General features: G+C 41.2%; 2 protein-coding genes across 5 annotated transcripts in view; both read left to right on the top strand.

Moving 5' to 3' along the window:
• Positions 1–18,166, top strand: part of LOC125878565 (M-phase phosphoprotein 9) — a 34,916-nt gene extending 16,750 nt beyond the window's left edge. For both annotated transcript variants that reach the window (XM_049559846.1, XM_049559845.1), the window contains exons 13-24: positions 1,701–1,916; positions 2,399–2,446; positions 2,577–2,641; positions 5,752–5,853; positions 7,126–7,359; positions 7,450–7,637; positions 10,562–10,852; positions 11,498–11,618; positions 12,004–12,095; positions 14,205–14,404; positions 14,876–14,944; positions 17,256–18,166. In XM_049559846.1, the coding sequence (XP_049415803.1) occupies positions 1,701–1,916; positions 2,399–2,446; positions 2,577–2,641; positions 5,752–5,853; positions 7,126–7,359; positions 7,450–7,637; positions 10,562–10,852; positions 11,498–11,618; positions 12,004–12,095; positions 14,205–14,404; positions 14,876–14,944; positions 17,256–17,357 (1,728 nt within the window). In that variant the 3' untranslated portion in view covers positions 17,358–18,166. The remainder of the gene's footprint in view (positions 1–1,700; positions 1,917–2,398; positions 2,447–2,576; positions 2,642–5,751; positions 5,854–7,125; positions 7,360–7,449; positions 7,638–10,561; positions 10,853–11,497; positions 11,619–12,003; positions 12,096–14,204; positions 14,405–14,875; positions 14,945–17,255) is intronic.
• Positions 18,167–19,975: 1,809 nt separating this feature from the next.
• Positions 19,976–26,658, top strand: part of LOC125878564 (membrane-associated phosphatidylinositol transfer protein 2-like) — an 89,180-nt gene continuing 82,497 nt past the window's right edge. For all 3 annotated transcript variants that reach the window (XM_049559843.1, XM_049559841.1, XM_049559844.1), the window contains exon 1: positions 19,976–20,341. The gene's annotated coding sequence lies outside the window, so the exon portion shown is untranslated. The remainder of the gene's footprint in view (positions 20,342–26,658) is intronic.

Genomic DNA, 26,658 nt, shown 5'->3' with positions numbered 1-26,658 from the left:
AAGATCTCTTTTGCAAGGGAGACCTGGCCTAGAATAGCAGCAACAGAGTTTCAAAAACAAATAAAATTTACACATAGATTTGAGTGACATAGAATGATTAGATAAAACAGTTGCACACTGACAGCCTGGACTCTGTAGATGTCACCAAGGTTTTAAACTCATTCAAGGGCACCATGTGTTGAAGCTTGAGATCATTTTACAGATTGTTCCAGGCTGTAGGTGCAGAGAAACTAAAAGCTTTTTTAACCCAATTCAGTTCCGACTTTGGGCACAACAAGATTCACAAGTTTATATTCAAAATGGAAGATAAGTATGTAGGAATATTACCAACTATAGGTTTGTAAGTAAAAACATACCAGTACCTGAGGCAGCGTGCACATAAAGCAGGCCAATTCACTTTTGAGTATAAAACACAATAGTGAGTAAAAGATCCACCGTATGTGATGAATCTCAGAGCCCCATGTAGGGTTGCAACGGTATGAGATTTTCATGGTACAGTAACCAGGTCAGAAAATATCGGGGTCTCACAGTATCATGGTATTACAGAATTTATTATCAGTCAGATCAGTTATTTTTGGTTGAACAAACATTTTATTACAGAAACTTGAAACATGTTTGTTAATGGAAGTTTGTGTAAAAAGTCTCCCCTTAGAAAAGAACTAAAATAAAGTTGAGATTATCCGCCCAGTTACATTTCTTTTTTAACATTGTAGATAAGCAAATGTACACGGTATGATTACCTTCAACTTTTATATCACGATATAGCTCAAAACTGGTATATTGCTGTAACTCTAGCCCAATGATGTCCTAATGTAACACACATCATCTGTTACGCTTGTGTGTATCTCTCCGTAGGGATGAAAGCAATTTGTTCTTTTAAATTTATAGTTTTTGCAGGGAAATCTTGTTATTTACAAAAATATTAGGCTGCTGTCAGCCCTAGAGTGGTCTCCTTTGGTCTGAATCAGGGACTCATGTTGTTCCAAAGTTGTATAACTGCCTAGAGTTGGTTCGTGTTCTCACGGCAGCATTTACAAGAGGACCAGATCAAATGCCTTGTGTGAGAAAGCTGCTCTTGATTGGTCAGAATTTCCATGTGGGAAAAATCCAGGAAGTAAAGCAAACATTGAAGAAGAGTACACTTGCAAGATAAATGTGACACTTTCTAATGTCACAATGGAGGGACAACTACGCAGGTTGATTTTAGCGCTGCTCATCGTGGACTATATTGCTGTCATTGTTCATTTTAGTCAAAGCATACAGTTTGAAAACGAGGCAAACGCGGCTCCAACTAGAAAACAATGTTTTGATGCATTGGATGTGCTGAATGTGCATATTAAGGCAGTACAGGAGGAGGTGCACATTAATAATCCTCCAGGACTGTAACATGCTCATGTTTAACCCAAACAATGTGTCGTGTGACTGCAGTTGCTTCACATCCAGGTCGGAACAGTGGCCTTTAAATCATTAAACTCAACTCTCCGATATTTGCCTGTAATTAACCCAGTGGGAAAAGCCTGCTGATGACAGATTAATATTTTATAACTCTGACGTTACATTAAAAAAAAAAAGAAAAAAAAAAAAAGATTTTGTCTCCTTTTGCTTTTTAATCTGACACATCAAGGACGTTTTCCTCGAGTCACTTTTAATCTATCAAACATATGCATAACATTAATATTACCCTGACTTTCTGTTGGTAGGCAGAATGGCCGGAGCGGTATGCCGTAGCAGGTGCTACTGTGAAATCCTTGCAGCAGCGCCTAGAAGAAAGCAAACGCTCGGGCAAAGAGAAGGACGCCTCGGCAGCACGTTTGAAGTCCCACATACGGCAGCTGGAGGAGTCGGTGCAGAAAGCCTGCCGGGAGGCCGACGAGAGTGAGGCGAAGAGGGAGAGGGAGTACAAGATGCTGCAAGATGTGAGTCTGACTGAGATGTGTGACAGAATATAATCAGGATATTATATAACATCTGAAGTTCACCTTTTCACTGCAACCTTGCTACTTGAGAACAAACTTTAAGCAACCAGAGTAAAAAATCACCACAGAGCAGTTTAGCTCAGCTGGTTGGTTTTGGTTTGTGAGGTAAACAAAGAAACAGAGAGCTTGTTAATCACAGCAGCACAGTGCTCTTTGTCAAGAAGTGACATGCTACAGTTACAACCTTGTGTTAACAATCTCAAAGCATCAACATACAGAGAGGAACTGCAGATGTTAAAGTGGGAAAATATAGAGCACTGGTGTCAGATCAGTGCTCTGTGTTGGTAAATATCCCACACTGAGGCATCATGTCAGGATGGAGAAACAGATGACCGGTTCATCCTTATTCCATTTGACATAACTCTGTGTCAACACTAATGTTGTTGTTGATGATTGAGGTGTCTGTTGTTTTGTTTCCTCAGCTGCTCGGAGAATATGACTCTCTGCTGAAGGAGCACGAGGGCCTGAAGGTAATGGATCTGATGTATTACGTTCTGTTTGATTATTTGATTATCATTGAAACATGTCAGACCGTTTCAGCAGTGACAAACAGAATCAGTTTTCTTCTTGACATGCCTTCGTCTCTCTGTGTATCTACAGAACAACGTGGTGTCAACAGAGAACAAGCTTGTCGATGCAAATGATCAGATATTGGACCTGAAGAGGTGAGTGGATTGATTGCCGAGTGTAACACGACACTAACTGCCAATTAGGTTTGGGTAATTTTATAAATTCAAATTTCTGTCCAGTGTTTTATTTCAGTTTGTTTCCAACTCTCATTTACAGTTGTTGTTATCCCCTAAATATTATATGTCGTAGTGTCTCTGGTATCTGATGACGCACATCTACCAAAAAAGTGTCTCAATCAAAGGTCACAAAGTGCAACTGTTCGCCTGTTAGCTCTTTGTGACCCTCAGTAAAATCACATTTTTAATGCCCACTCTTGTCTGACGGTCACAGACTTTAAAATAGTTAAACATTTCAGGATATACACTAGGCCTAGGACGATCAGCGATCAGATCGTATATTGGCGATTGGAGGGTTGCCAGGCGATTTGCTAGATATCAAGGCGATTTTGGAAAAAAACAAACAACAACAAAAAAACAGCACTCTACCATGCATTAAGAGATGTTTTTTGGGGAAATGCATGACTGTCAGAGAAACCCCGTTTACAAACAGACCTACAATCCACCTCCTCTCCCTCTTCTCAGCGGAGGTTGCCCTGTCAGCCCTGCGCTGACAGTGACAGGGCGCGTCTCTTTGATCCGAAGTGACACAGCCTGTTTGCTCACGCTTCGGGGTCGTTCAGTAGAGTAATTGCAAATAAATATTGTTTTAATGTGTAACTACTGAAACGTTCACAAGGGCTTTCATAAATTCCTACAGTGTTGTGGCACTGCCGCCTTTGCATGTTAAAACTTAATGACAGCGACTTGAAGTGAGGAGGAGCAACACGTCTCCAGCTTGTCGACACCGCTGTGCTGACAAGCTGGAGACGCTCACTTTAGCATGTGATGCAAAATATTAAAATAACGTGGTAGTGATCGACTTAAGACACGTGCCAAGGCCGTAACCCCCATGTGCCAAGGAAATCTTGGATCTCAGGCTCTCCTCAATAATACATATTAAATGTTTAAAAGAAAAACAAGAAAAACAAAAGAAAATCAAGAGAAAATAAGAAAAAGAAAAGATATCAAAAAATAAAGTAAAATCAGAAAAAGAAAAGATAATCAAGAAAAGAAAACCCAGAAAATTTAATCAAAATAGAAAGGAAAATAAAGAAAAAGAAAAGATCAGAAAAACAAAAAAAATAGAAAAGGAAAATCAGCAAAAATAAATTCAAGAAACAGCAAAAAATCAGAAAAAAGAAAATCGAAAAAGAAAAGATAATCAGAAAGAGAAAAGAAAATCAAGAAAAAACAAAATAAAATAGAAAGAAAGGAAATTTTAAAAAAATCAAGAAAAGAAAGTCAAAAACAAAAGCAATCTAGAAAAAACAACAAAATTGAGGAAAAACAAAATTAAATTAAAAAAAGAAAGAAAAATTTAAAAAATCAAGAAAAAAAAGAGTCAAAAAACAAAAGCATCTACATCTAGAAAAAAATCGAGAAAAAGAAAATCAGCAAAAGAAAACAAGAAACAGAAAAGAAAATCAAAAAAAGAAGATAATCAGAAAAAGACAAGAAACTCAGACAAAGAAAAGAAAATCAAGAAAATGAGAAATTAAAGAAATGTAATCAAAAATAGAAAGGAAAATCAAGAAAATAAAATCTGGAGCTTGAGACACAGCGGCCGTCCTCTGCAACATCTTCCTAACTATGATGATAATTTTCCAAAATGGAGCAGGTGTTGAAGTTTCTTTAATGATATTGAACACAAACTACTCTAGAAGAGCTCATAGCAGAGATGTGACATCACAGCTGTAGTGAGGTTATTATTATCGTCATCGTCTGGCTCCGGCAATTTAGTAAAAGAGTTGCAGTGAAGGTTTGTAGACGGCCAGGCGATCAAGATAGAGAGGATTAATCAATAGAGCCTAATGACGGTCTTTGTGCTGTTGAACGTAGATAACACCATCAGCTGACACTATGCAGCAACTTTCCATTGCAGTCTCAGCTCTGCCTGCAAATTGGCACCAGCAGAGACAGCGCCATGGACTCTGCTCTGATGAAGTGTGTCCAGTCGATTCAGCGGATTCACGGACAGATAGCAAGCCGCAGCTCGCACAACATCAATATGTGTGTCATAGGAGGGCTTTAGTACGGAAACAAATTAGCTGCAGTGAGAGCCAAGAATAAAGAGTAGATGGAGAGGTCCAGGAGCCTGTAGGTGGCCTTTTATAAAGAGGGAAACCAGGAGAGGCTGCAGCATTAAAGCAAACCTGAATATGCATCCATTTCAATAAGAATGTATTACATTTAGCCGACTTTAAAGCTCAGACACAATCCAGGAAGGATGCACAAATTAGGACGTGACATGAGGATCCTTCCAGGCTCTCTATCAGTCAGAGAGTCAAACACAGAGTCGATGTTACACCATCAAAATGTAAACCACAGTAAGATATGTGACACCTTTTCCAGCTTCAGGGTCTGATGTGTAAGGACTGTCACTAAGGCCTGTCACATTAAAACAGGAGACACAAATTAGAGGCAGATCATGACAGCAGAGGGAAGGTATAATAATCCACAGGAGACAGAGTTTGGGGTCATTTTTCTCCTCTGTAGAGAGAGGAAGGTTTTCAGGCTAATGAGGCTAATTGACTTATGAGTGAGAACACCTCAGGATGATTTGAGCACACAGATCTGTGCTGTATTTTTATACCTGTATATTGTATTTTTACAGCACAAACTTTAATGTCAGACTAAACTGAACCTAAAAAAGAAAGACAAAGAAGAAAAAATGACACATAAATCGTGAGAATAATAGATGAGGTCATGCAAAGACAGATACTTCTCACACATGCAGTCAGTTGCTACTTTATTAGCAACCAAGCCAAAATTTATTCATGTAGCACGTTTAATTTCAGTTGGAAGCACAATGCGTGAGCTACCACAAAAGTTGCAGCCAAAAACACCATGTGGATATTGGAAAGCTACATTAGGTACATCCCTGCTGTGTCACTTTTCATTTCTTTGTTTGTGTCTAATTTTTACATTATGTTGAATTAGTTCATCTTTTTGACTACCACGTATATAAAGAAGCCAACATTAGGTCACCTGTCTCTCTGTAGCTGTAAATCATGTGACCATGTGTCATCTCTGTCTGTCCCCCTCAGAATAATCTCCAAACTGGAGTCTCAGGTGAAGCAGCTGGAGCACGAGAACCAGGCCAGGGCGCGTTATTCTTCCCACAGTAACACACAACCTTCCGGGGCTGGGTAAGCATCTCATATCTACACTAGGTGTTATAGGCTGATTATATTTGTGGCTTATGCATGTTAGATACATACAGTGTCGAATCTGTACATCACATATCCTGTGTTCTCCTTTGAGTAAAAAAGAAAAAAAGAAATCAGGTACAAGAATGAAGAAACTAATATTTAATATTTTGTAGTTTAATGATTGCTCCCACTGTTTCTTATTATTCCGTTGGAAACCTGTTTAAAGTCACTGTTTTATCACAGGCAGATGCTTAAAACTGACTAACAGCCAGGCAGCAGCAGCCATCAGCTACACAACACAAGATCCACAGACTTTGAACAACAAAGCACACGAGCTTCCCTGCTACAGTTTCCTTCTTATCTGACGAACAAACATGAACACTCTGCTGAAGCCGTTTTGCTAGATAGCTTGGCTAGATAGCTAATTAGCTGTTCAGCTACAGCACATTAAACTATGGAGAATGGAGGCTGCCAAAATCAAAAATAAATACATCTATAGAAGACTTGACAAATAAATTAATATGCTATTTAATGCATAAATTATTTTAAAAAAATAAATGAAGACATTTATTTTGATGAAATGAAATATGAGATAAGTTAATATTTCTGTTATAATTTTCTCCTTTATTTATTTATGTAGCGTTATATTGATTCCCCTAGTTATTTACTATTGTATAAAATTTTCTGTTTATTTTTATTAATTTTTAAATTTATTTATTTATTTATTTATTACATTTATTTTTACATTTTTCTTACATTTGTATTTAAATTTATTTATTTCTATATTATGTATTATTTCTCCCTTCTGTTTGTCCTCTTATTAATTTTCCCGAACTTACTTATTCATGTATTATTTACTTATTTTTCTCTATTATTATTATTATTATTATATATTAATAGGGGAATTAATACAAAGATAAATAAATTAAGAAGCAAAGTAAAACTGAAATATGAATTTATGTCACATTTTATCAGTTAATCAATGCCTACATTTATTTTTTAATTTTATTCTTATTTTTTGGTATGGCTTGTTGAGACATTTATATGTTTTTGATTCTTCTTACATATGTCACTGTGTCTGTTAATTCTGGTGTGGTCTTTATTCTTAAATACTACTAACAACACGCTGTCTGCATGACACGAAGGCTACAAGTTCGTTCTCCAGCCACTGATCATAAAATAATAAAAAAAACTATTGACAATAAACTTATTTATTTTGACTGCAGAAAGAGGTGCTCAAATGTAAATCTGCTCTTAACACGTCCACAGTCTTTTCCACCATCCCGACCTGCTGCTGTCGCCCAGTAAAGGCAAAGTAGAGCCTGACGTCACCCGCAGGAAGTCCCCTTGTCCTCCATCTGACCAGCTGAGCAGCGGCAGAAAATCCCCGTTCCCTCAAACCAACCAGTCGAGTCTCCACAAGAAGTCCCAGTATCCATCAAATGATAAGTCATCAGGAACTGGGAGCTCTGTGGACACGTCTTCAGCTGGTGGGAGCTGGAGGTACGTCTTTATTGTTGTTGTTGATGTTTACTTAACCAAACTTAGTGAAGATTTCAGGTGACTTAACTGAGATCCTGTTCTGCTCTGCAGGTGTGCGTCTCCACCAGAGTGTGAACAGTCTCTGCCTCAGCACAGGCACCAGGAGCAGAGCCAGCGGGAGGCCGCTCGTAGAGACGGGTCCTGTTCCCTGACGCCCATGATGAGGGCCCTGATAGAGCTGGAGGAGACCAGAGCCACAGAGAGCCGGGCCCCCTGTAAGAACAGCCCCACCACCCACAGTATGACTCACACTCACTCACTGGTTAATACTTAAAACTCATGTCTCATCTTCTTTCCTCCAACTTTTTACTTGAACATGTACGAATGAGGTAACAAAACACTTGAAATAATACGCCAACATTCTGTTAAAGAAATCCCAGTTTGAACAAACAACTTTCCCAAAGTCTGCACACCGTGACTTATGCAGGAAATATGAATTAACTCACTGATGCTTTGGACCGAGCCCCTCCTTTTCATCAGACGTTAATACATAAGACTAATTAATAAAACAACCAGTGAGTTCAGGAGAAGCTGTTCAAACGTTTACAATAGCAGCACAAGAAAATTCACAATCAATAAAAAAGTTTGCCCCAGAAACTTCACCAAAAACACATGAAGGAAAAACCCTCATTTAAACCACCAGAATATAAAAAAAGAAAAAGAAAATCAATCCACAGTCTGCCTCCACGTTTGGACATATTGACCACCTCTGTGCCCAAGTATTGATTTTTAAGTTCTTTATTTCAGCCAACTTTTGGTTAGAACCCAAAGTTTAAGTTTGCAGTTTTTTGCAAACATTTTGAGACAAGAATTTAGATGAAAATTAAAGGTGAACGCTGGACTCTATATTCCCATGTTTTTGTGTCTGAGTGACGAATGGGAGCAACATTTTTTTTAAGTTAGTCCAGTGTTGAGAGAGAGCGCTGCAGCTGACAGCAGCAAAACAGGCTGCAGTGTGACCACCTGGAGCAGGTACACCCCGTCAATTCGGCACTGAGAGGCTCAGATTGATTTTATGTGTGGAAAAGACACCACAGAGAAATCAAAGGTTATTCCATACCTTTTGTTTGTTGCCTTCTGTTTTGTGTCCATTTAGATTAGACTAATATACGCCTACCCTGGTAAGACCATCTGCCGCACACCAATTTGCGTTTCTATTACCAGTTTAGATGTGCCGAGCTGCACCAGAGATGGACCTTCTCCTGAGCAGGTCCAAAAGCCGGGCCACCTGTCCTCAAGCAGGTAGCGGTGGCATTTCGCCGACCGCAGCCAACCCCCAACAACCCCGCTTCTTCCTAAAAAAAAAAAAAAGTCGTGAGACTCTCCTCTCCTCTGTCTGCAGGAGACCAGAGAGAAAGGTGTCTTTAAAAGTCTCTGTGTGTTCAGCTCTCAGTACGTCTAGCTTCTAACTGAATCTCTGTGGTTTGGAGTTTAGTTTCTCTCCTGTGTCCTATTTTTGCTTTGTTTTACCAGTCAGGGACTGCGTTGTAGTTGCTGATGTAAAGTGCAGGCTGCAGCTTGCAGAGCAGAAATGGCGGCTCCTGAAGCAACAAGTGCTAACTCTAATGTTAGCTGAATAAACACAGCAATAAGGGAAGTTATTGTAGAAATAGAGCCAATAACAACAATTTAACAAGAACAAGAGTATACACCCAGGGGCGTGGGTGGCTTAGTGGTTAGAGCAGGTGCCCCATTTACAGCGGCTGTGTCCTCGCTGCAGCGGCCCAAGTTCGATTGTGGCTTGCAGCCCTTTGCTGCATGTCATTCCCCCCCCCTCTCTCTACCCCCTTCACACTTAACTGTCCTGTCGGTTAAAGGCAAAAAGCCGGAAAAAATTATCTTAAATCTGCACCCGTGGAGTTTCTCTGAGGAAAAGACGGTTTCCTTGTTCTTTCCACTGGATTTGGCAAAAGCTTGATTTTATCAACTGGCTCCGTTGGTGAAGAAGTAGATGCTCCCTGGTGTTAGTTACACTAATTGGCTGAAGGAGTTTGTCTGTCAAGACGAGTACTCTCGCCCACTGAAAGTGTTTGGCGTGGTCCCGAGTCCAGACTGATGGAGAGAGCAAAACAGAGTGTTGAGCTCACGTCATCAGGGTGGTCTTACCAGGTTAGGATATGCCTTTTGTACTCTAACACCACAGACTATTTCTGGCACTCCTGTCTCCAACTCTCACTAACGTGTCCACTGTTTTCTTCCTGCAACAAGTCACCTCTCATGAGTTTTCAGAACGAGACTTGTCGTTAGCGAGACTTTGATACATAACAGACCAAAAACAGTTAGAGGTTAAAAAAAATAATTTCTCTGTAGTGTCCTCAAAATAACAATCTGAGCCTGTCAGTGGCAACAACAAACACTTTTATTGGACGTAAATTGACGGGGTGAACCTACTCCACGTGGGTACATCGCAGCCTGTTTCTCTGCTGCTGGCTGCAGCTCTCTCTCAATACTGGACCAATTTTTAAAAACTGTTCGCATTAGTCACTTAGCACCAAAAACATGGGAAATAGGGTTCAGGTTGAAAAACGCTGAATTTACCCTTTGAACAAAAGTATTTGCCACTGAGGCCACTAAAATGAAACAGCCTGGGTGTCATGGAGGTCGTTCAAAGAGGGGGGAAGTGACCGACTGTTCCCTGCAGCACCAGCAGGAGAAGAAGGGAAAAATGGCTGCAATCAGTTTCACAGTGTGTGACTTTTGTGAAGTTCCAATCAGGACTTATTCTACATTTGTCAATCACAGCAAAGTCTGACATGTTTCTTGGTCTAACTGAGGGAACAGTTATGTTTAAAAAGAGACAGAGCGACAGTAACGTCCGACTAACAGTCAAAACGTAAAAGAAATTAAAATTATTATCGCATAAGACAAAGAAAAATAGCGAAGTCCTCACAACTGAGAGGCTCTGATTGGTCTAATTCTATTTTTCTTTTCTTTATTGTTTGTATTGTTTGGATGAATTGGGATTATATAATAAAGCATCAAAGGATCAACAGAAAATCAGTTATTGTCTGATTGTAATTATAGGCTGATCAAACACCCTGATTACTAAAATCTTTGTGATTTTTTTTTATACAGCACACACAAGGACTCGATCCTGATTCTGTACATGTGCTGCACGTTTCTGAGCTGGACCTCATCACGTCTGTGTGCTTTCTTTCTGCAGGGGTCGGCAATCAGAGGACCACGGTCGGGTTTGTGGAGCGGAAACACAAAGAGGTGATTCAGGAGCGAGCAGGGCTGCAGGCGGACAGGGAGGCGGTTAAACATGGAGGAGTCGTCATGGCACGAGCTGAGCGAGGAGGAGGAGGAAGTGGAGGTGGAGGAGGAGGAGGAGGAGGAGGGGTGAAAAAAGCTGCAGCTCTGCTGAGAGCTCAGAGGAGTCTGTCTCCAGAGGGCCACAGATCCTCCTCACTGCCTCCTCCAGAACATCGAAACAGACCCACTACGACACCCAGTATGTCCTCACTGGCTACACACACTCACCTGTCAACCAGGTCTTTAGTGTACATGGTGTTTGGCTCAGTCATGGTTTCAATGTGAACTGTAGACACTTCAGAAGTAAAATGGCAGCATGTCATCGCTGGCAGCTGTGACGGAGCCAGATGCTGCGTACATGAACCATAACTCTACTTCTCTGTAAATTAATTAAAGGCCTTTTTTACTGGATGAACAAAGCTGATTGAAACCAACTGCAGATGTGCTGTCAGATCTGTGACATGTTTCTTCTTTACATTTTGGACAGACGAAACACAAGAATTGAAAATTAATGACGAACCATAAACACAGACGGCGCCACAGATTTTTTTACGTACTGAACTTGGTCTTTCATATAATGATATAAGTAAACTCTTAGCCAACTAACTCCACGGCATCAAGTTGTGATTCATACTTAACAAAAAATCCACTATATATATTTATATAGAGAGACTTAGATTGTAAATAATTTAACCCAACCCAATAACTTCTTAACCTTTTAATAAAAGCAAGATGATTATATATTTCTACATCACTGTAACTCTCTGGAGAATGTAGTTTTTAATTAATGTTGCCTCAGTGTATTAAAGTTTTAATTAATGATGTTCTATTCTCTTCCATCCAGCAAAGAGAGGAACTTTAATCATGCCCATGTCTGCAAAGTCCAGTCCGAAACGCTGCCCCACTGAGAACTACTCCACCGCTTTTGGTCACATGATGCCCAGAGAGGAACACCTGCACAAAAGGTGAGCCACACACAAGAGAAATAATTCCACACCAAGGGACTTAATCGCTTTGTTTATGAGAGTTAGACGTGAAGATGGATACCACTCTCATGTCTGTGCAGTGAGCATGGAGTTAGAGTCAGGAGACAATTAGCTTAGCTTAGCATAAAGACTGGAAGCAGGGGGAACAGTTAGCCTGGCTCTGTCTGAAGTATAACTATCCCTCCAGCTGCTTTGGCTGCAACCAGGATCTTAGAAAAAGTAAGTAGCTTCTCTTCTCCTAGCTCGTTAAAATTCAGTCTAAGCATGAACTGAACTATAAACAGCACAGCGAGGCAGAACTGCAGCTTTATCTACATTACATTGGAGAAAATGGTTTACAAAATCACATTTTGTCTGTCTACAGGATCGATGGACAAGTTGACCAGAGGCGTCATTCATTCCACAGCAGCAGTCCCAGGAAGAAACTCCACTTTACGTCCGCAGACAGAGAAGATGGTAAGATATTCAAGCTCTAACAAATATGTAAGGGTTAATGCCCGACGAGGTGTCCATTATCAGGAATTAATGGATGACGCAGGAGGCGTGCGTCGGACGGTTGCTTCCGCGAAGTCCATTAATTCCTGATAATGGACACCTCGAAGGGCATTAACCCGCTTACACCATGGTCACTCACCAAATAAATGAATATTAAATCAATTATTTATGCTTTAATGTGTTTTACAGTTAATATCAAGAGTTTTTCACAAGCCACAGCTGAGCGGACTATTTAATCTCTGTAGTTCACAGGCGTTGCCATGGAAACCCGCTGTGGCTGCAGCGTAGAGAGCATAGCGACTCTGATCAGTGAAGGGAAGTGAGATGATGGCTAAACGTTGCGTGGTATTATTCAGAAGATGATTATTTCAGAAAGCCAGTGCACTTCTTACCGCTCGTGTGTTACACACTCTGGTGGTCAGAGGATGACGTGCAAAAAAAAAACCGTGAGATATTACTTTCATGATTCATTGGTGTTCATTTATAGGTCCAAGAAAATTTGTTTCAAATAATCATCATCCAAATAGTAGGCTAGTCAAAATCGTTTTTAATTGCAATAAATAATTCATGAGCATATAGTCGAGATTAAATCATATAAACACATTAACAAATTAACGATTGTTTCCTATTTAAAATTAAGTGCTACATTACCATTAATAGTGACATTTGAAAGTAATATGGGTATGTCCATCATAGTGGCATTTGAAGGACGGAGATTGACAGATTGAGCACTGCTTGTTGGGACATTTGGAGACAACAAGATGTTGCTCCAGTCTCGTCTCTCCTGCGCTGACGGAGCCCAGTAAGCCTGCAGGCTGCTCTCACACCGATGTCCCGTGACGGTCATGATCTGACGAGTTTCCAGGTGTCTCATCTTCTAAATTATTTAATTCTTCCGGTGTCACCTCCTTGTGCCGTTTCTCCCTTTTCTTTTCATTCTCTATCCTCTCTTCTTCTGCATCCCAGTCATCAAATTTATCAAATTCACCAAATAAATTAAATGAAACAATGAAATCACTCATGATGCCCGTTGTAATCCGTTGCCTCTGCTCTGAGTCTCCGTTGCTATGGTTACAAACTAGCAGTTGAGCCAGCACAATAATTTAGAACTTGTCATCAGGCAATTTGACCGGGACGTCTTTTTAGCTGTCCTATAACACCTTTTAATGGACACCCTGCAGCCAATCAGAATTGAGTATTCACCCAGACCATGGTATAAATATCAGTTATTCACCTTGTGTTACCTTGAATTCATGAAGAAAACTCTTATTCTTGCACGACTCCATGGTGAACAAACTGCTTTATACAAAGGTGTTTCTAATATTTTGCCCCCTTTCATCTACATATATGGGGTGGAAGAGAAGGTGCATCTAACAAAGCGGCCACTGAGTGTAAAGGTGGATTCATACTTGTGCGTCAGCTCTATGCAGAGCCTACGCTGTTGTGAGCATTTATACTTGTGCGGTGATGTGTCTGTGTCACTCTGCAGTTACACCTCCAAAACACTAGTTGGCGGTGGAGTTTCTGTGAAGTGCTGTAAAGTTTAGTTGATTCAAAACACACATTAAACACACATTAAACATGGAGATAGAGACAAATCAAACACAAATCAGCTTCACTATAGCTCGCAGCATTCACAGACAAACACTTGTCTTTATCTGGACACATTTTCCCCACAAATACAACATGCTAACGTTATTAGCACAAGCCTATGGCATTTTACATTGTATAAATTAGCCTAGCAGCTAGCAGAGATTTCCTCTGCTCATATGAAGCCAGGATAAATCACACACAAGACTTAAAATGCTATTTTAGTGGAGGCTTTATTGTCTTCACAACTTATTGTTTCTTATCTGTGAAATTAAAGTAAATCAAAGCTTTGTTTCCACTGAGGGAAATGGTTTCAGCTTACAGAGACAGACAGGAGGTCTGTGTCACCGTGGCGTGTAGTTACATTTCTGGGGAGGTGCACATCAGGCTACAGCGTAATGTACGGTGTCGATTTGACACAGAAGCATAAATCCAGCTTAAGTGTCCTACATGAGACTCTTGCGTCTTCCTCTCCCTCAGACCTCCAGCAGCCAGAGTCCACGGGCAGTGTGAACCCTCTGGAGGGAAACTCCCAGCTGGGCTGGGAGGAGCAGGGAGCCTGCAGTGGAGGTGAGCTGCAGGACTCGTGTGAGGACTCGGCTCCACTTCTCCTGGACAGACTCCACTCGCTGGCTGAAGCCGAGAAACTGTTTGACGAGCTGACGCAGGAGAAACTGCAGGTGAGTGTGTGTGAGAGAAGCTGATTCGTCACATCACACACTGCGTCGTTTCCACCTGTCAACCAGAACATTTCTTATTCACTCAGCAGAGGACATTTAGTGTTTAAGGAGCCGCGTACCTCCGACACTCGGGCCACAGCAGTACGACTGTAATCCCCACCTGACCTCTTATGTAACTCAGACTTCATTGTTTTTATGCTGCCTCTAAATGACTTCTATTTTTAGGAAGTCCATGTCCACATCCCCTTTAACCCCTCCCTCTGCCCTGGTCATACAGGGACGTCTGCCTCCCCATTTACACACACACACACACACACACACACACACACACACACACAAATCTGATGAGTCCAGTCAAAGTGCTTCAACCAGTCATGTGCTGGACGTTGCATTAATGTAATTTTTGTTAATAAATGATTAACCTTTATTTGTGTGTGTGTGTGTGTGTGTGTGTGTGTGTGTGTGTGTCAGATTGAGGCAGCTTTGAGCCGGATGCCTGGAGCAGGCGGCAGAGTGACTCTACAGACCAGGTTAGATGAGGTAAGACATCAGATATTGATCATGTTCATATCATTTTTTTCCATGTTCGTTCGTCGCTACAGCTGAAATATTAGTAGATTATTTGTAATATTTTAAGCAAAAACACCCAAATTTCACTTGTTCCAGTTTCTCTAATGTGAAGATTTGCTGCTCCCACTCAGGCAGCAAGGATTACTTTCATTTGTGATTAATGTGGTCAGGGGAACTACAAAGTCAGTAGGATTCATCCTCTGGGGATCATGAATATCTGATCCAAATATTACTTCAATCCACTTAATAAGTGTTGAAATATGTTCAGTCTAGCCCAAAGTGAGGGTCTGACCAACTCATGCAATTATTTAGTTATGCAATTATTTAGCCAAATGAAAACAACACAGAAATAAAATAGAAGAAATAAAAAATACTACAAATTATACATAAAAAATTTAAATACATTGTGCAAAACTATAAATGACAACAATAAGACAATAAAATGTTAAAATTCAATTAACCTTGCACCGATTTATTGGCAGTGCTTGGAATCGGGCCGGTTTTCACGTGATCAGCCATGACCTGCGACCAGCCGGTCAGTCTAAAATATGGCGATTGAAAACGGCGGTCAAATTTCTGCCGCGCCACATGATTGACATCGTTTAACATCAGCAGCGCACACACACGCACATGTGCAACTCACGGCTTGGGCGATGTGAGGAAGTGAAACATGGGCGGCTTCTCACCTTAAACATTCATGCACACACATCAAAAGAGAGGAGAAGAAAGTTGTTAATTGTCCGTGTTAAACTGAACTGTGGAGCTCTCACTGCTGCACTGTGCAACTGACGAGGCGCGTCCTGAAGACCTGTGTGAATTTTCCACAGGAGATATTTTTACTTTTTTGTCTGTTAAAGAAATTACCCACAAATGCTCTACAGCAAGAATTATTATCTCATTTATCTGTATTTATTCATGTATGCCTTTTTACTGATTTATTTTAATACTGTACCTGAAGTTATATTTGAGCAAAGAGGAAAATGTTTCTTAACCTGTGTCACTGTTTTTGGTTTGTTTGTTTGTTTGTTTGAGATGATGATTGAAAAGCTGGTTGTATCTTGGTTAAAAATGTTCTTATAAAGAAAAGATATAAAATATTGCAATATCTTGTGTGCTGTAAAGTGGTTTGAAAAAAATGAAATCGGAATCGGCCATCCAAACACTCGGAAATCGGGATCGGCCCAAAAAATTGTAATCGGTGCAAGTCTAAATTCAATAAATAAAAGTCAGTACATTTAAATATACATTAGGGATGAAATATAGTTTAAAAAAATAATGATTAAACTCAAAAAACTAACGCTGAAGTGCAGCCTGCAACGAGCTGCCGTGTAGTGACTGGAAAGGTGCAGCGGCTGCGACCGTTAGATCCTGCTGCAAAGTGCAGCCAAACTAAACGTGGGACAGTTCAACTTGCAGCCAGAGAATACTCACAGCCAGTCAGTGAACAGAGTTCTGTGACACATGTGACATGTTGACCCATGTTACAAAAACTTTCGTCCCACCTGAAACATATTAACACGTCTCCTGGCTGCAGAAAAATTTAGCATAGCATTAGTTCAGGCAGGACACGATGTCAGCAGCCCAGTCAACTGATGGATCAGCTGATTGATGGAAGGGAGTCAGCTGATAGATCACATGATTTCTTTCTATGCAACCAACTGGCGAAACTCATTCAGGGCGCCCTATTTAAACTGCTGTGGCCTGCCTACTGTTGCTGCTTCCTCTGCAGGCCGCTATGCAACCTGCCTCCACCCCAGCTCCTCCTTTTCATGCTGTGTCTGACTTAATGTCATTTCTGTTTGTCTCTGATGCTGCTCTGTTCTGTTCCTGGGTGGTCTTTGCTGCTGCTCTCCCTGCCTTGAGGCTTTCCATGTAGGCGTATGGAAGGGCAGAGAGGTTTGTTCTCTGCCTTGAGGCTTTCCATGTAGGCGCGTGGAAGAAACTTTCTGCGGAGGCCCAAGGAAAGGCAGAGGCCCCAGAACAGAGCCATGCTACCAAATATAATACTGCAAATGGAAATAAAGTTTTCTTTGACTAAAGTGTTCCTGACTGAAATGTAATTATCGTGGTGAGCCGCATTTTGCTTCTGCTTGGTGTTTTTCTTGCATTAAGTCTGTAACATTACTCCAAAAAAAAAAAAAAAAAAACCAACCATATTTAAAAGATAGGTCTTTACTTTCCCTTTAAAAACTGGAAAGATTGCTCATGTTGCTAAAAAGCAGCAAATCTTCACATGTTACAGTAGTTTCCAGTTAATGTCCTGCCCTTCTGTCCTGCTCAGGTGGCCTTAGAGAATCGTCTGGAGAGACTGAATCGTGAGCTGGGATCCATCCGCATGACTCTGAAGAGATTCCACGTCCTCCGCTCCTCTGCCAACATATAGCAATGTCTGTCTTTTTACATCACAGTGTAGATGCTACAACTTTAGTGTCTTGGTTTTATACACTGCACTGATTGTCTCTCTGTGTCATGAGTCCATCTGTACAGTAACTCATCTTTTTATACGTATTACTCTGGGATATTTTTTATATGTCTGAAAGATATTGCAATTTTATGAGTCTATTTTTAGAAATACACAGATTTGTAAAGTCATTTACTTTTTTAGTCACAGAAATATTAATATGATATGTTTTACTCGCCATATTCAGGTGTAGATTTTTAAAATCTGCTATGTGAATGATCAAAAAGATTTTCCAGCAGAGACATTCATCCACTTGGGAAATATCACTGCCATTTTTGTTCATGTGTTGATGGATATTTTTTTAACATGACTTCAAATGTATTTATTTTATGTTTTTATATGTATTTTACACTTTTATTTCTTTCACAAATTTTTTTTTTTTTTGGGCCAAATTTATCGAACTTGAAGGAAATGTTTGTTTACTTGAATCAAATCGCCTTTTTTCCTTCGTTTACTTTCCATTACTGCTCGTCACTTTCTTTGCTTTACGTTCCATATTCGCTAACAGGACTGGACGCTCCGGATCAGAGCCACTTGTAAAATCCAAACCAGCACACTTTTTCAGCAAACACACACATTTTCAAACAGCCGGTTGTTTCTCCTTCAGCGATGCTTGTGCATGGAATTTCTTGCACTGCTTCCTTTTGCCATGCAGTTTTACTACCAGACATGATCTTCACTGGAACTATAATGTTGTTGTTGCACAATAAATGAAGCTTTTTTTTTTTGATAACTAGAAGTGTTGCTCCTCTTATTATGAATGACTGGTTGATTATTCCCACAGTAAAACAGTGCAGGGATTCTGACGAAACATGTCACACATTAATAGGTGAATCCTTTTGGTCAAAAATTAAGATATAACTATAAAAGGAATTACATTGTAAAATACTGTAATTGTTTTATAGGATTAAATGTGTATACTGATCCTATAAAACACCTTGTCCTGAACCAAGTTTGATAACTTAAAAGTTGATTAAAAATCGTATTGTTAATGTAGACATTTTTATATGAATACACTCTCTGGCCACTTTATTAGGTACATATATAGAACATATTCCACCTTTACAAAGGTTAAAGTGGCCACTTTTGTTGACACTGTCATAGTTATGTTAATTCAACAATTTATTTCTTTCTGAGGTGTTTCTGATATTCTGGCTTCATGTTTGCAAATGAGTCAGGTGAAACATCAGGAACACTCCTTATTATAAGACAGTCCAGTTCAACCCCACTGCAAACTATAACCCTAAGAAAAATGATTAAATTAATGCCTCCTATTGTCTTGACTTAGGCAGAATTACTGACTAAACTATTGTAGTGGATGTATTGGATTTTTTTCAGGTGTACCTAATAAAGTGGCCAATGTGTAGTAGAAAATTACTTAAAAGTAACTGTGTCTGGGTTGTCGCTGCCATCTGATAATATCAGAAGACCATGAGGTTGGCAGGAAAAAAAAAATAAAAATAAAATCCCCTCAGTTTATTGCATGTAAAAGTTAAAAGGGACGTGACTGGCACAACAACTGATAAAAGCAAATAAGTAAAATAATTTAATAACTAAAAATTGTGGAAAAACGTTATAAAGCTGATCCCAAATAGCTAGGAGAAATTAGGAGGATGTAAAGTAATTAAAATAAACCTCACCTTTACCAACTGCAACATTAAAGTGATGAACACATTAATGCATCAATAAGCCAATGACGTTATACATTATTCTGAAATGGGCCATTTTACATAATGAGTACTTTTACTTCTGGTACTGTTTTGATGCTTTTGTACTTTCACTTATGTTAAACTTTGGATGCAGGACTTTAACCGGTGACAGTGAATATTTTTACACTTTAGTGTTGCTACTTTTTTTGAGATTACTGAGATGAGATTCATGACAATACAGAATTAAGGGCATGACAGATATACATCCTCTTTTCCAACTTATTCCCGAACTGATACAGAACAGAAGACATTCTCCGCGCTCAAAAAAAGAGAATAAATAAAATAAGATAAAAATAAATATATATATGAAAAAAAGAAAAAAGACAAACAAATATTAAAACAGACACAGCTAAACAAACAAACAACAACAAAAAATGAGTAAAGGTTCACAGCATCACAGTTCTCAGGGGTAATCAGGTATGTTGAAGGAGATGGAGATGATACAGTCCCCTCCTGAGGGCCCCGGGCCCCATCATTTCCAATCTAGTCCAGAAAAGTATTGCTACCTTTACTTAACCCTTTCACTTTGATGCATACTGGGGACAGTTAGTTAAAGCCATTTCCTGTATATGCATGGGTTTTGATGCTCTAGAGTGGATCCCTGTTTGTAGAATGAACCTCCATTTTTTTGTTTTTTATGTCTAAAGAGGAATATAAACACTTAGGGGAAAAAAGCAGTCATAATCCATGCATGGAAGGGTTAAATAAAAGCTCTGAATATTTCCTCCACCACTGGTAACAGTAATTTTCTGCAGGAATCTCAATGCTTAACGCCTGTATGCGGCTGTTCACCGCTGGGGGGCGCCTTTCTCCCTTGGTGTCCGACAGCAGGATGTCCTGTCTTCTGATGTAACCGCTAACCTGGATATATCATCAGCTACCGGCAGCACACCGACGCTGAGACACCGGACAGGACGTGTTGTTGGATGATGGAGGAGCAGCGGTGAGATCCGTCCACAGCAGCGGGGCTCACGAGGCGGACACACCGAGGACTGAACGCTCCGTGCGGGGGACAACAGCACACAGCCACCGCTGACCCTCCACTGCTGAACATAAACACCATCACCGACGCTACAGCGGGCTGCTCTCCACCGCACTCCGGGAAAATACACCTTTAACTGACAGCAGTGATGCGTTCAGGCTCCGTGTGGACATCCAGCTGAAGAACCGGGGCTGCAGATAAACTCCGGGCTGCAGGTGAGTCGCTGATGATGGATGTGTTGTGTACCTGATATAACACAGCGTCACCACTAATTAACGCTCAGGTCTGTCATTAATCAGGCACATTGACACCATGCAAATGTTAATTAATTCCCTGCGTTATTTTGGCAGAATGAGCTGCAGTGGTCAGGTGGTCTCCATCAGTGTAGCTTTGCTTTGATCAACATGATCCATACATCTGATTCTAATGGCTGAGAATATTATGGTGTGTTTGTGGGCTAAGTTTCATGTATTACCTCCAAGCAGGAAAATTACAGGCTGCATAAACCTCACAGAACACCATGTACAGTTGGTAAAACACATGCAGATCTATCTGTGCATATACCCAGTTTGCATGGGTTTTAAATGGCTGTACTTTTAGTGTGCGTGTCTGTGAGTGACTCCCCTACTAACATACCTCTGTGCACTGTGTATGTACCCTCAAGTTTCCATTGAATATAGTGCACATGTCAAATTATTTTTATTGATTATTTATAAAGCCCAATATCACAAATCACAATTTGCCTCAGAGGCTTTACAGCATACGACACCCCCTCTGTCCTTGGACCCTCACAGTGGCTAAGGGAAAGACTCTCCCAAAAAATCCCTTCAATGGGCCTCAGTTCGTCAACATCTCATTAAATGCACCTTATTTAGGAATATGCACGATTGTGAGCTCAATAAAATCAGAAAACATTCACAACCACAACCTGGATTACTCTACACAACAGGGTCACAACATGGAGGACACACAGTGGTTGATTTTGCTCTTAATTGATGCAAATTTCCTTGTAATCAAAACACCAACAACACCATTAGTCGACAGCCGTGTTAGCACTTCTGTGAAGGCGGCCTGTGCTGTAAGATAAATGCTAATGTTTGCATGAAACTAGACCAAACACTGGACGTGCTTGTAATTTGCAAAAGTGCTCAGGGCTGCAACGAACGATTAATCTGTTGTATTTTTTTGTTTTTGATTAATTGTTTAGTCTGGAAAATGTTACAACTAATGAAAAATGCTTGTCACAATCGTCCAAAACTTGAGATGACGCCTTCAAATTGCTTGTTTCGCCTGGCCGGTAGTCCAAAAACATAAATAAATTCAATTTAGAGTCACAGAAGACAAAGAAAAGTGTTCCTATTTAAGGAGCTTGAAGCAAGAAGGACAAATGTTTTTTAGGTATTTTTTAATAATAAAAGCAGACCTAATCTAAATAATTTCCTGGTGATTGAGCAAAGGTGTATTTTTTTCATATTATATTTAATTTTCATCTAAAACAATTACATTTACAAACAAACATGCTCGACCCACATACAAAAAACAAAACCAAAAAAAAAACAAGGGGAGCCAGACTTGACCAAAATAAATACAACGCTGAGTCTGTTTTATGAACAGAAAGGAAAAATGGCCAAAGGTTTTGTTTTAACTTTTTGGGGAGTGCTCATTCGAAATGGGATTCGAGGGTTCAGCTAGAAAATGTTAACCATCAAAAACTTAATTTTCTGCATTCTGGTAAATTTTTCTGCACCATTTTGTGCCTTTTTTGCATCAATTTAATTGTGTTAGAATTAAAATCCTCTGTTACTTTGATGGTTTTAGTGGGGCAACAAATGCATATGCTCGAAATATTTAGGGGAACATGTCCCAAAATCGACACCTGTGTGAGTGACTACAGAAGTAATTGTCTAATTGCTTCTGCTCGAAACGAGTCCGTCTTTTTCAGGTTATATTTCCCTGAAATGACGCCTTTGTCCCGGTCATCTTGCCTTTGTTTTTCACCTTTCTCTCCTCCCCCTCCTGTAAAGAACAACACAAGCACATCTCACTTGCTCACTCAGTTGATATACTGTACAGAACCTGACATGTCCTTGCTACAAATGTCCTGTACATCCTGCTAACAATGCAGGCATCTCCAGAGCCGCAGCTATTCTTAGACAGCGAAGGTGAAAACACTAAAGAGGCGCTGTTGTGCGTGTGATCCACACCGAGCCTGTAACTTATTTAGACGGATGCAGCAGGGGAGCCAAAACTTTCTAGGAAGAACACTTTAAACCTGGAAAGAGTTTCTCTGCCTGCCTGTCGCCACAGGGCTTTAAATAAGCTCTGCCAGCACATGTTTGCTGAGCAGTACAGTAAAAAATAGATGAATCTTACTGTAGATATCCAAGTGTGTGTGTGCAGGTATGATAACTCACTTTATTTGGTAATTTCTTTTAACAGCAAATATGCATTTTAATGAGAGTATATGCAGGAATGAACACAAGACTAAAGCGTGGTTCATGCTCAACCTAAATGTCCCCAGTACACCAGAAAATGATGCAGGCCTGCTTTTTGCGTGGGGTGCAAATGCTCTGAAAGCTGTTGCGGTGCTTGGTCATGCACCTCTGAATTTTTGTAACTAGGTGCCCACTGTGCATGCTGCACTCTTCAGTTCAACTGGGAAGACTGGCCAAGCAGGTTCACCTGTACAGACATCTCTATGGGTCGTCAATGAGGGACCACAGGGAAAGTCAAATGGCCTTGAATTCTTGGAGATAAATAGCCACCACACTGAGGAACGAAGAGGCTTTTTGCTGCAGGATGTGGAAGAACATGAGATTGCTGTAAAAGAAAGAGTGTCGACCCGGGGGGACAAAGCAGCTTAAAATAATTTAAATGAGGACAGACTCGTTGTGAGAGAAAATAATATTTATTTACTTGTGAAAAGTCTTTGACGATTAGACCCCATCGTGATGGCATCTATTCCAGGAGGTGGTAAAGCTGTCTAGACCCATACAGGGTCTAAATGCTGGTGTAGATGATGAGATGAGGTGAAGAGGGAGCTGAGGATCTGGATGTGAAGAGGAGTGGGCTTTTGGTGAGCTTGTCCTGGGCTCTGGATAAGGTGACTGGAGGTGAATGGGGTGGAGGAGGGCACAACGATTCCATCTAAGATGACAGCTGTTGGGAGCAGAGAGTAGAACAGATTTAAAGCGTGGCAGCAGCAACATGAATGGCTGAAGGAGATCGTGGCAAAGTTTGATTGGATAACCAGGAGAGGGAACGTGCATAATCAGCTGATTTAGTTGAAGTGGTGGGAGTGAGACAAAGAGAGAGAACTGTGAATGAATATAGCATAAAGGAAGTCTTCCTGATTGAACTTTCGCTGAACTTCATTTCAACTTGAAGGCAATGTGCTCTCCCAGGCGAGGCTTTTCCAGCTCCTTCTAGGGGATCCCGAGGTGTCTCCAGGCCAGATGGGATATTTAGTCCCTCCAGCATGTTCTGGGTCTGTCGCAGGGCCTCCTACCAGTCGGAAGTGCTTGAAAAACCTCTAATGGGAGGCGCCCAGGAGGATCCTGATCAGATGCCTAACCCACCTTAACTGGCTCCTTTTGACGCGGCTCAACTTCAAGCTCCCTCCCGATGTTCGAGCTCCTCCCCCTATCTCTAAGGCTGAGCCCAGACACCCTACAGAGGAAACTCATTTCGGCCACTTGCATCTGCGATCTCATTCTTTTGGTCACTACCCAGAGCTCATGACCATAAGTGAGGGTTGGGACGTAGATGGACCAGCAAATCAAAAGCTTTGCCTTCTGGCTCAGCTCCCTCTTCACCACGACAGCATCACACACCAAACAGCCTGTCCATCTCATGCTTCATTTTACTCTCACTTGAGATGCTTGAAGTCCTTCACTTGGGGCGATGAATCTCTCCCAAGCCAGAGGAGGCAATCCACCGTTTTCCTGCAGAGAACCATGGCCACAGATTTGGACGTGCTGACTCTCATCCTGGCTGCTTCACACTCAAACCGCCCCAGTGCATGCTGGAGGTCACAGATTGATGAAGCCAACAAAACCACATCATCTGCAAAGAGCAGAGATGCAGTTCTGAGGCCCCAATTAATGGGATATTTACATTTAAATAAACTAAAAATAGCATGTTTGTGCACTGAGTCCTTGCAGAGCAGCAGTGTTGTAGACTGCAGTATTTCTAGCTCCACCTTTTAGTATCATATCAGTGTGCTGGGGGTGACGAAAAAACAGGACAGAATGGAGAGGTTCTATCGGTACCATCCACAACTTTTGACGATGGAAACACAAAAATAACTGCTCTGATGTGTGACGAACTGAACCGGACTGCTTGGTGGAAGCGAGGTTTAAGATATTGAGATATTAGAGCCCGGTCTCACGCCAAAGTCGTCGAAATCCGGCGCTTGGGCAGTGACTTGCGGTGTCAGAAATCACGCAAAGGTGTCCCTTCATGTTGGCATGATATGTGGCCACTTGCCGTTATAGTTCAACAGCGCCCAATGGTGTCAGGGGGAAACGTGGTGGGACAAGGACGACAGTTAAGGTGCCGAAAGTCTGAGCGGGGCAGGCGGGAGGGGTGGTGGATGGGTCCAACAAACAGCGACTTTCACACGAGAGAGTGGTGTTTGTGTCTCGTAAGATTCTAAAGCCAAGCCCTGTTCTTTTTTCCTAAACCCAACCATCGTGTTTGGGTTTAGGAAAAAACGTCAATTAGCGGTGTTGTACCAAGGTAGTGCTTTTATTTTGAAAGAGACTGTATGTAAACGTTAAATATCCTGTGAAAACAGAAGACAATGCATGCAACAGGCAGAACTTGACATGGCTGCCCAGAACATTAACAACCAACACACCCAGGGTACCTTGCACATCGTATGTGGACGTCGAAAGTCCATGACCAAATGTCGATATGTGACGGAGTGAGAATGTGTTGGATATTTCACAGGATAAGAGAAAAGTTTGAGCTGCGATGGTGCTAAAGAAAAAGTCAGTAGATCATTAAAGTAATTCGGATTCATCCTCTGGGGAACATCAATGTTTGTACAAAATTTAACAGCGGTCCATTTAATAGTTGTTGAGATTTTTCAGTCTAGATCAAAGTGGTGGATGATCAACAGTGCGCCCTTCGTGACTGAAAGTCTGTTGGTTATCTACAGAGTTCACCTGCTGATTGAAGCCGTGTCGCTGCAGCTTCACTATCACCCCAACCATCAGATCCACTGCCTAATGTACTGGTCCTGTTTCCTCCCATTTCAGGTTGAGCGTGCATGATTTTAATGTGCGTGGTGGTTTGGGAGTGAAAGAAGATGGAGCCTCACAGGATCTGATTATCGGGCCAAAATGATTAGGTTTGCTTTTAATGAATGCTGTTAGGAAGTGGCCACCGCAGAAAGAATGACTCATGGTATTGATTGCCGCCCCCTCCTTCACTTGCTCCTTCTCCCCTGCCTCCTCCCCACCCTTCCCTCCATCTCTGTCTTGTCCATCCATCCCTCTCTTTTTTCCTTGAAATTCATCTTGCCATCTCCTCTGTGCCAGAGTTTTTTCTCCAAAGACACGTCAGACAGGATTTTGAGGAGAGGTGGCACACAGCCGGGCTGAGCGTTGCATACCAATAACTGCATGACTAGCTCGGCGGTACAGTCTGGGTGAGAGAGGAGGAGCAGGGTGGCAGTGGTGGGGAGCTGAGGAGGAAAGGAGGAGGAGGAGGGGGGTCTTGTCACGAGATGCCACGTCATCGCAGTGTGTGGAATCTATTTTTAGCAGGGTAAACAGAGGGATTCCAGCCCACTGATCGTGGCTTCACAGTCGGGACTGTGTGGTGGGAGGCTGCAGACGCTCTGCAGTGTGGCGCTCGGATGTGAATGAGCAACTACTTTCTGTTTAGTCCTGGCTGTCTGCGTCCGCCGTCACGCCGGTCCCCTCCCACCGCCTCAGTCTGTCAGGGAGAAACACTGCGCCACAAATAGACCGACGAGCTCCCTGTCTGACGCTTTCTCCTCCTCACTCTGCTCAGGAACATATGCACTGTGTCTCTCATGCGAGGAACTGTAGCATGTCTACCAGTGGTGGGAAGGAACTGTTTGTTGGTGCTCTAGGGCTGCGACTAATGATCATTTCTTTATTGACCAATCTGCCACTTATTTTCCTGATTAAATAATTTATCGTTTTTACAATAAAGTGTCAGAAAATAGTGAAACATGCAACCAACAATCCAAAAATCCAACACTATTCAGGCTAGCACGTGTGGCAAAGACAAGCATCAAATTCTCACATTTAAGAAACCAGCAAATGCTTGGCTTTTTCATTTTACTTAATTCCACTGCAGCTATCGTTTTTTTAAACACTTTATTTTTATTGTTTTTACAAAATGTCATAAAAAGGAAGAGATTAAAACAGAATACAAACAAACATCTCCCTGTCTCTCAAGAACGATTCATCCCTGTAACAAAGCCAGTTACTACTCTAAGTCTCTCATCTTGTCATTGACATGCAAACTCTATCCATTTCTCTCGACATCGCTC

Source organism: Epinephelus fuscoguttatus, linkage group LG18, assembly GCF_011397635.1.
Source record: "Epinephelus fuscoguttatus linkage group LG18, E.fuscoguttatus.final_Chr_v1".
Taxonomy (NCBI): domain Eukaryota; kingdom Metazoa; phylum Chordata; class Actinopteri; order Perciformes; family Serranidae; genus Epinephelus; species Epinephelus fuscoguttatus.
Note: the sequence above shows the minus strand (reverse complement) of the source record. Positions and strands in the feature narration are given on the sequence as shown.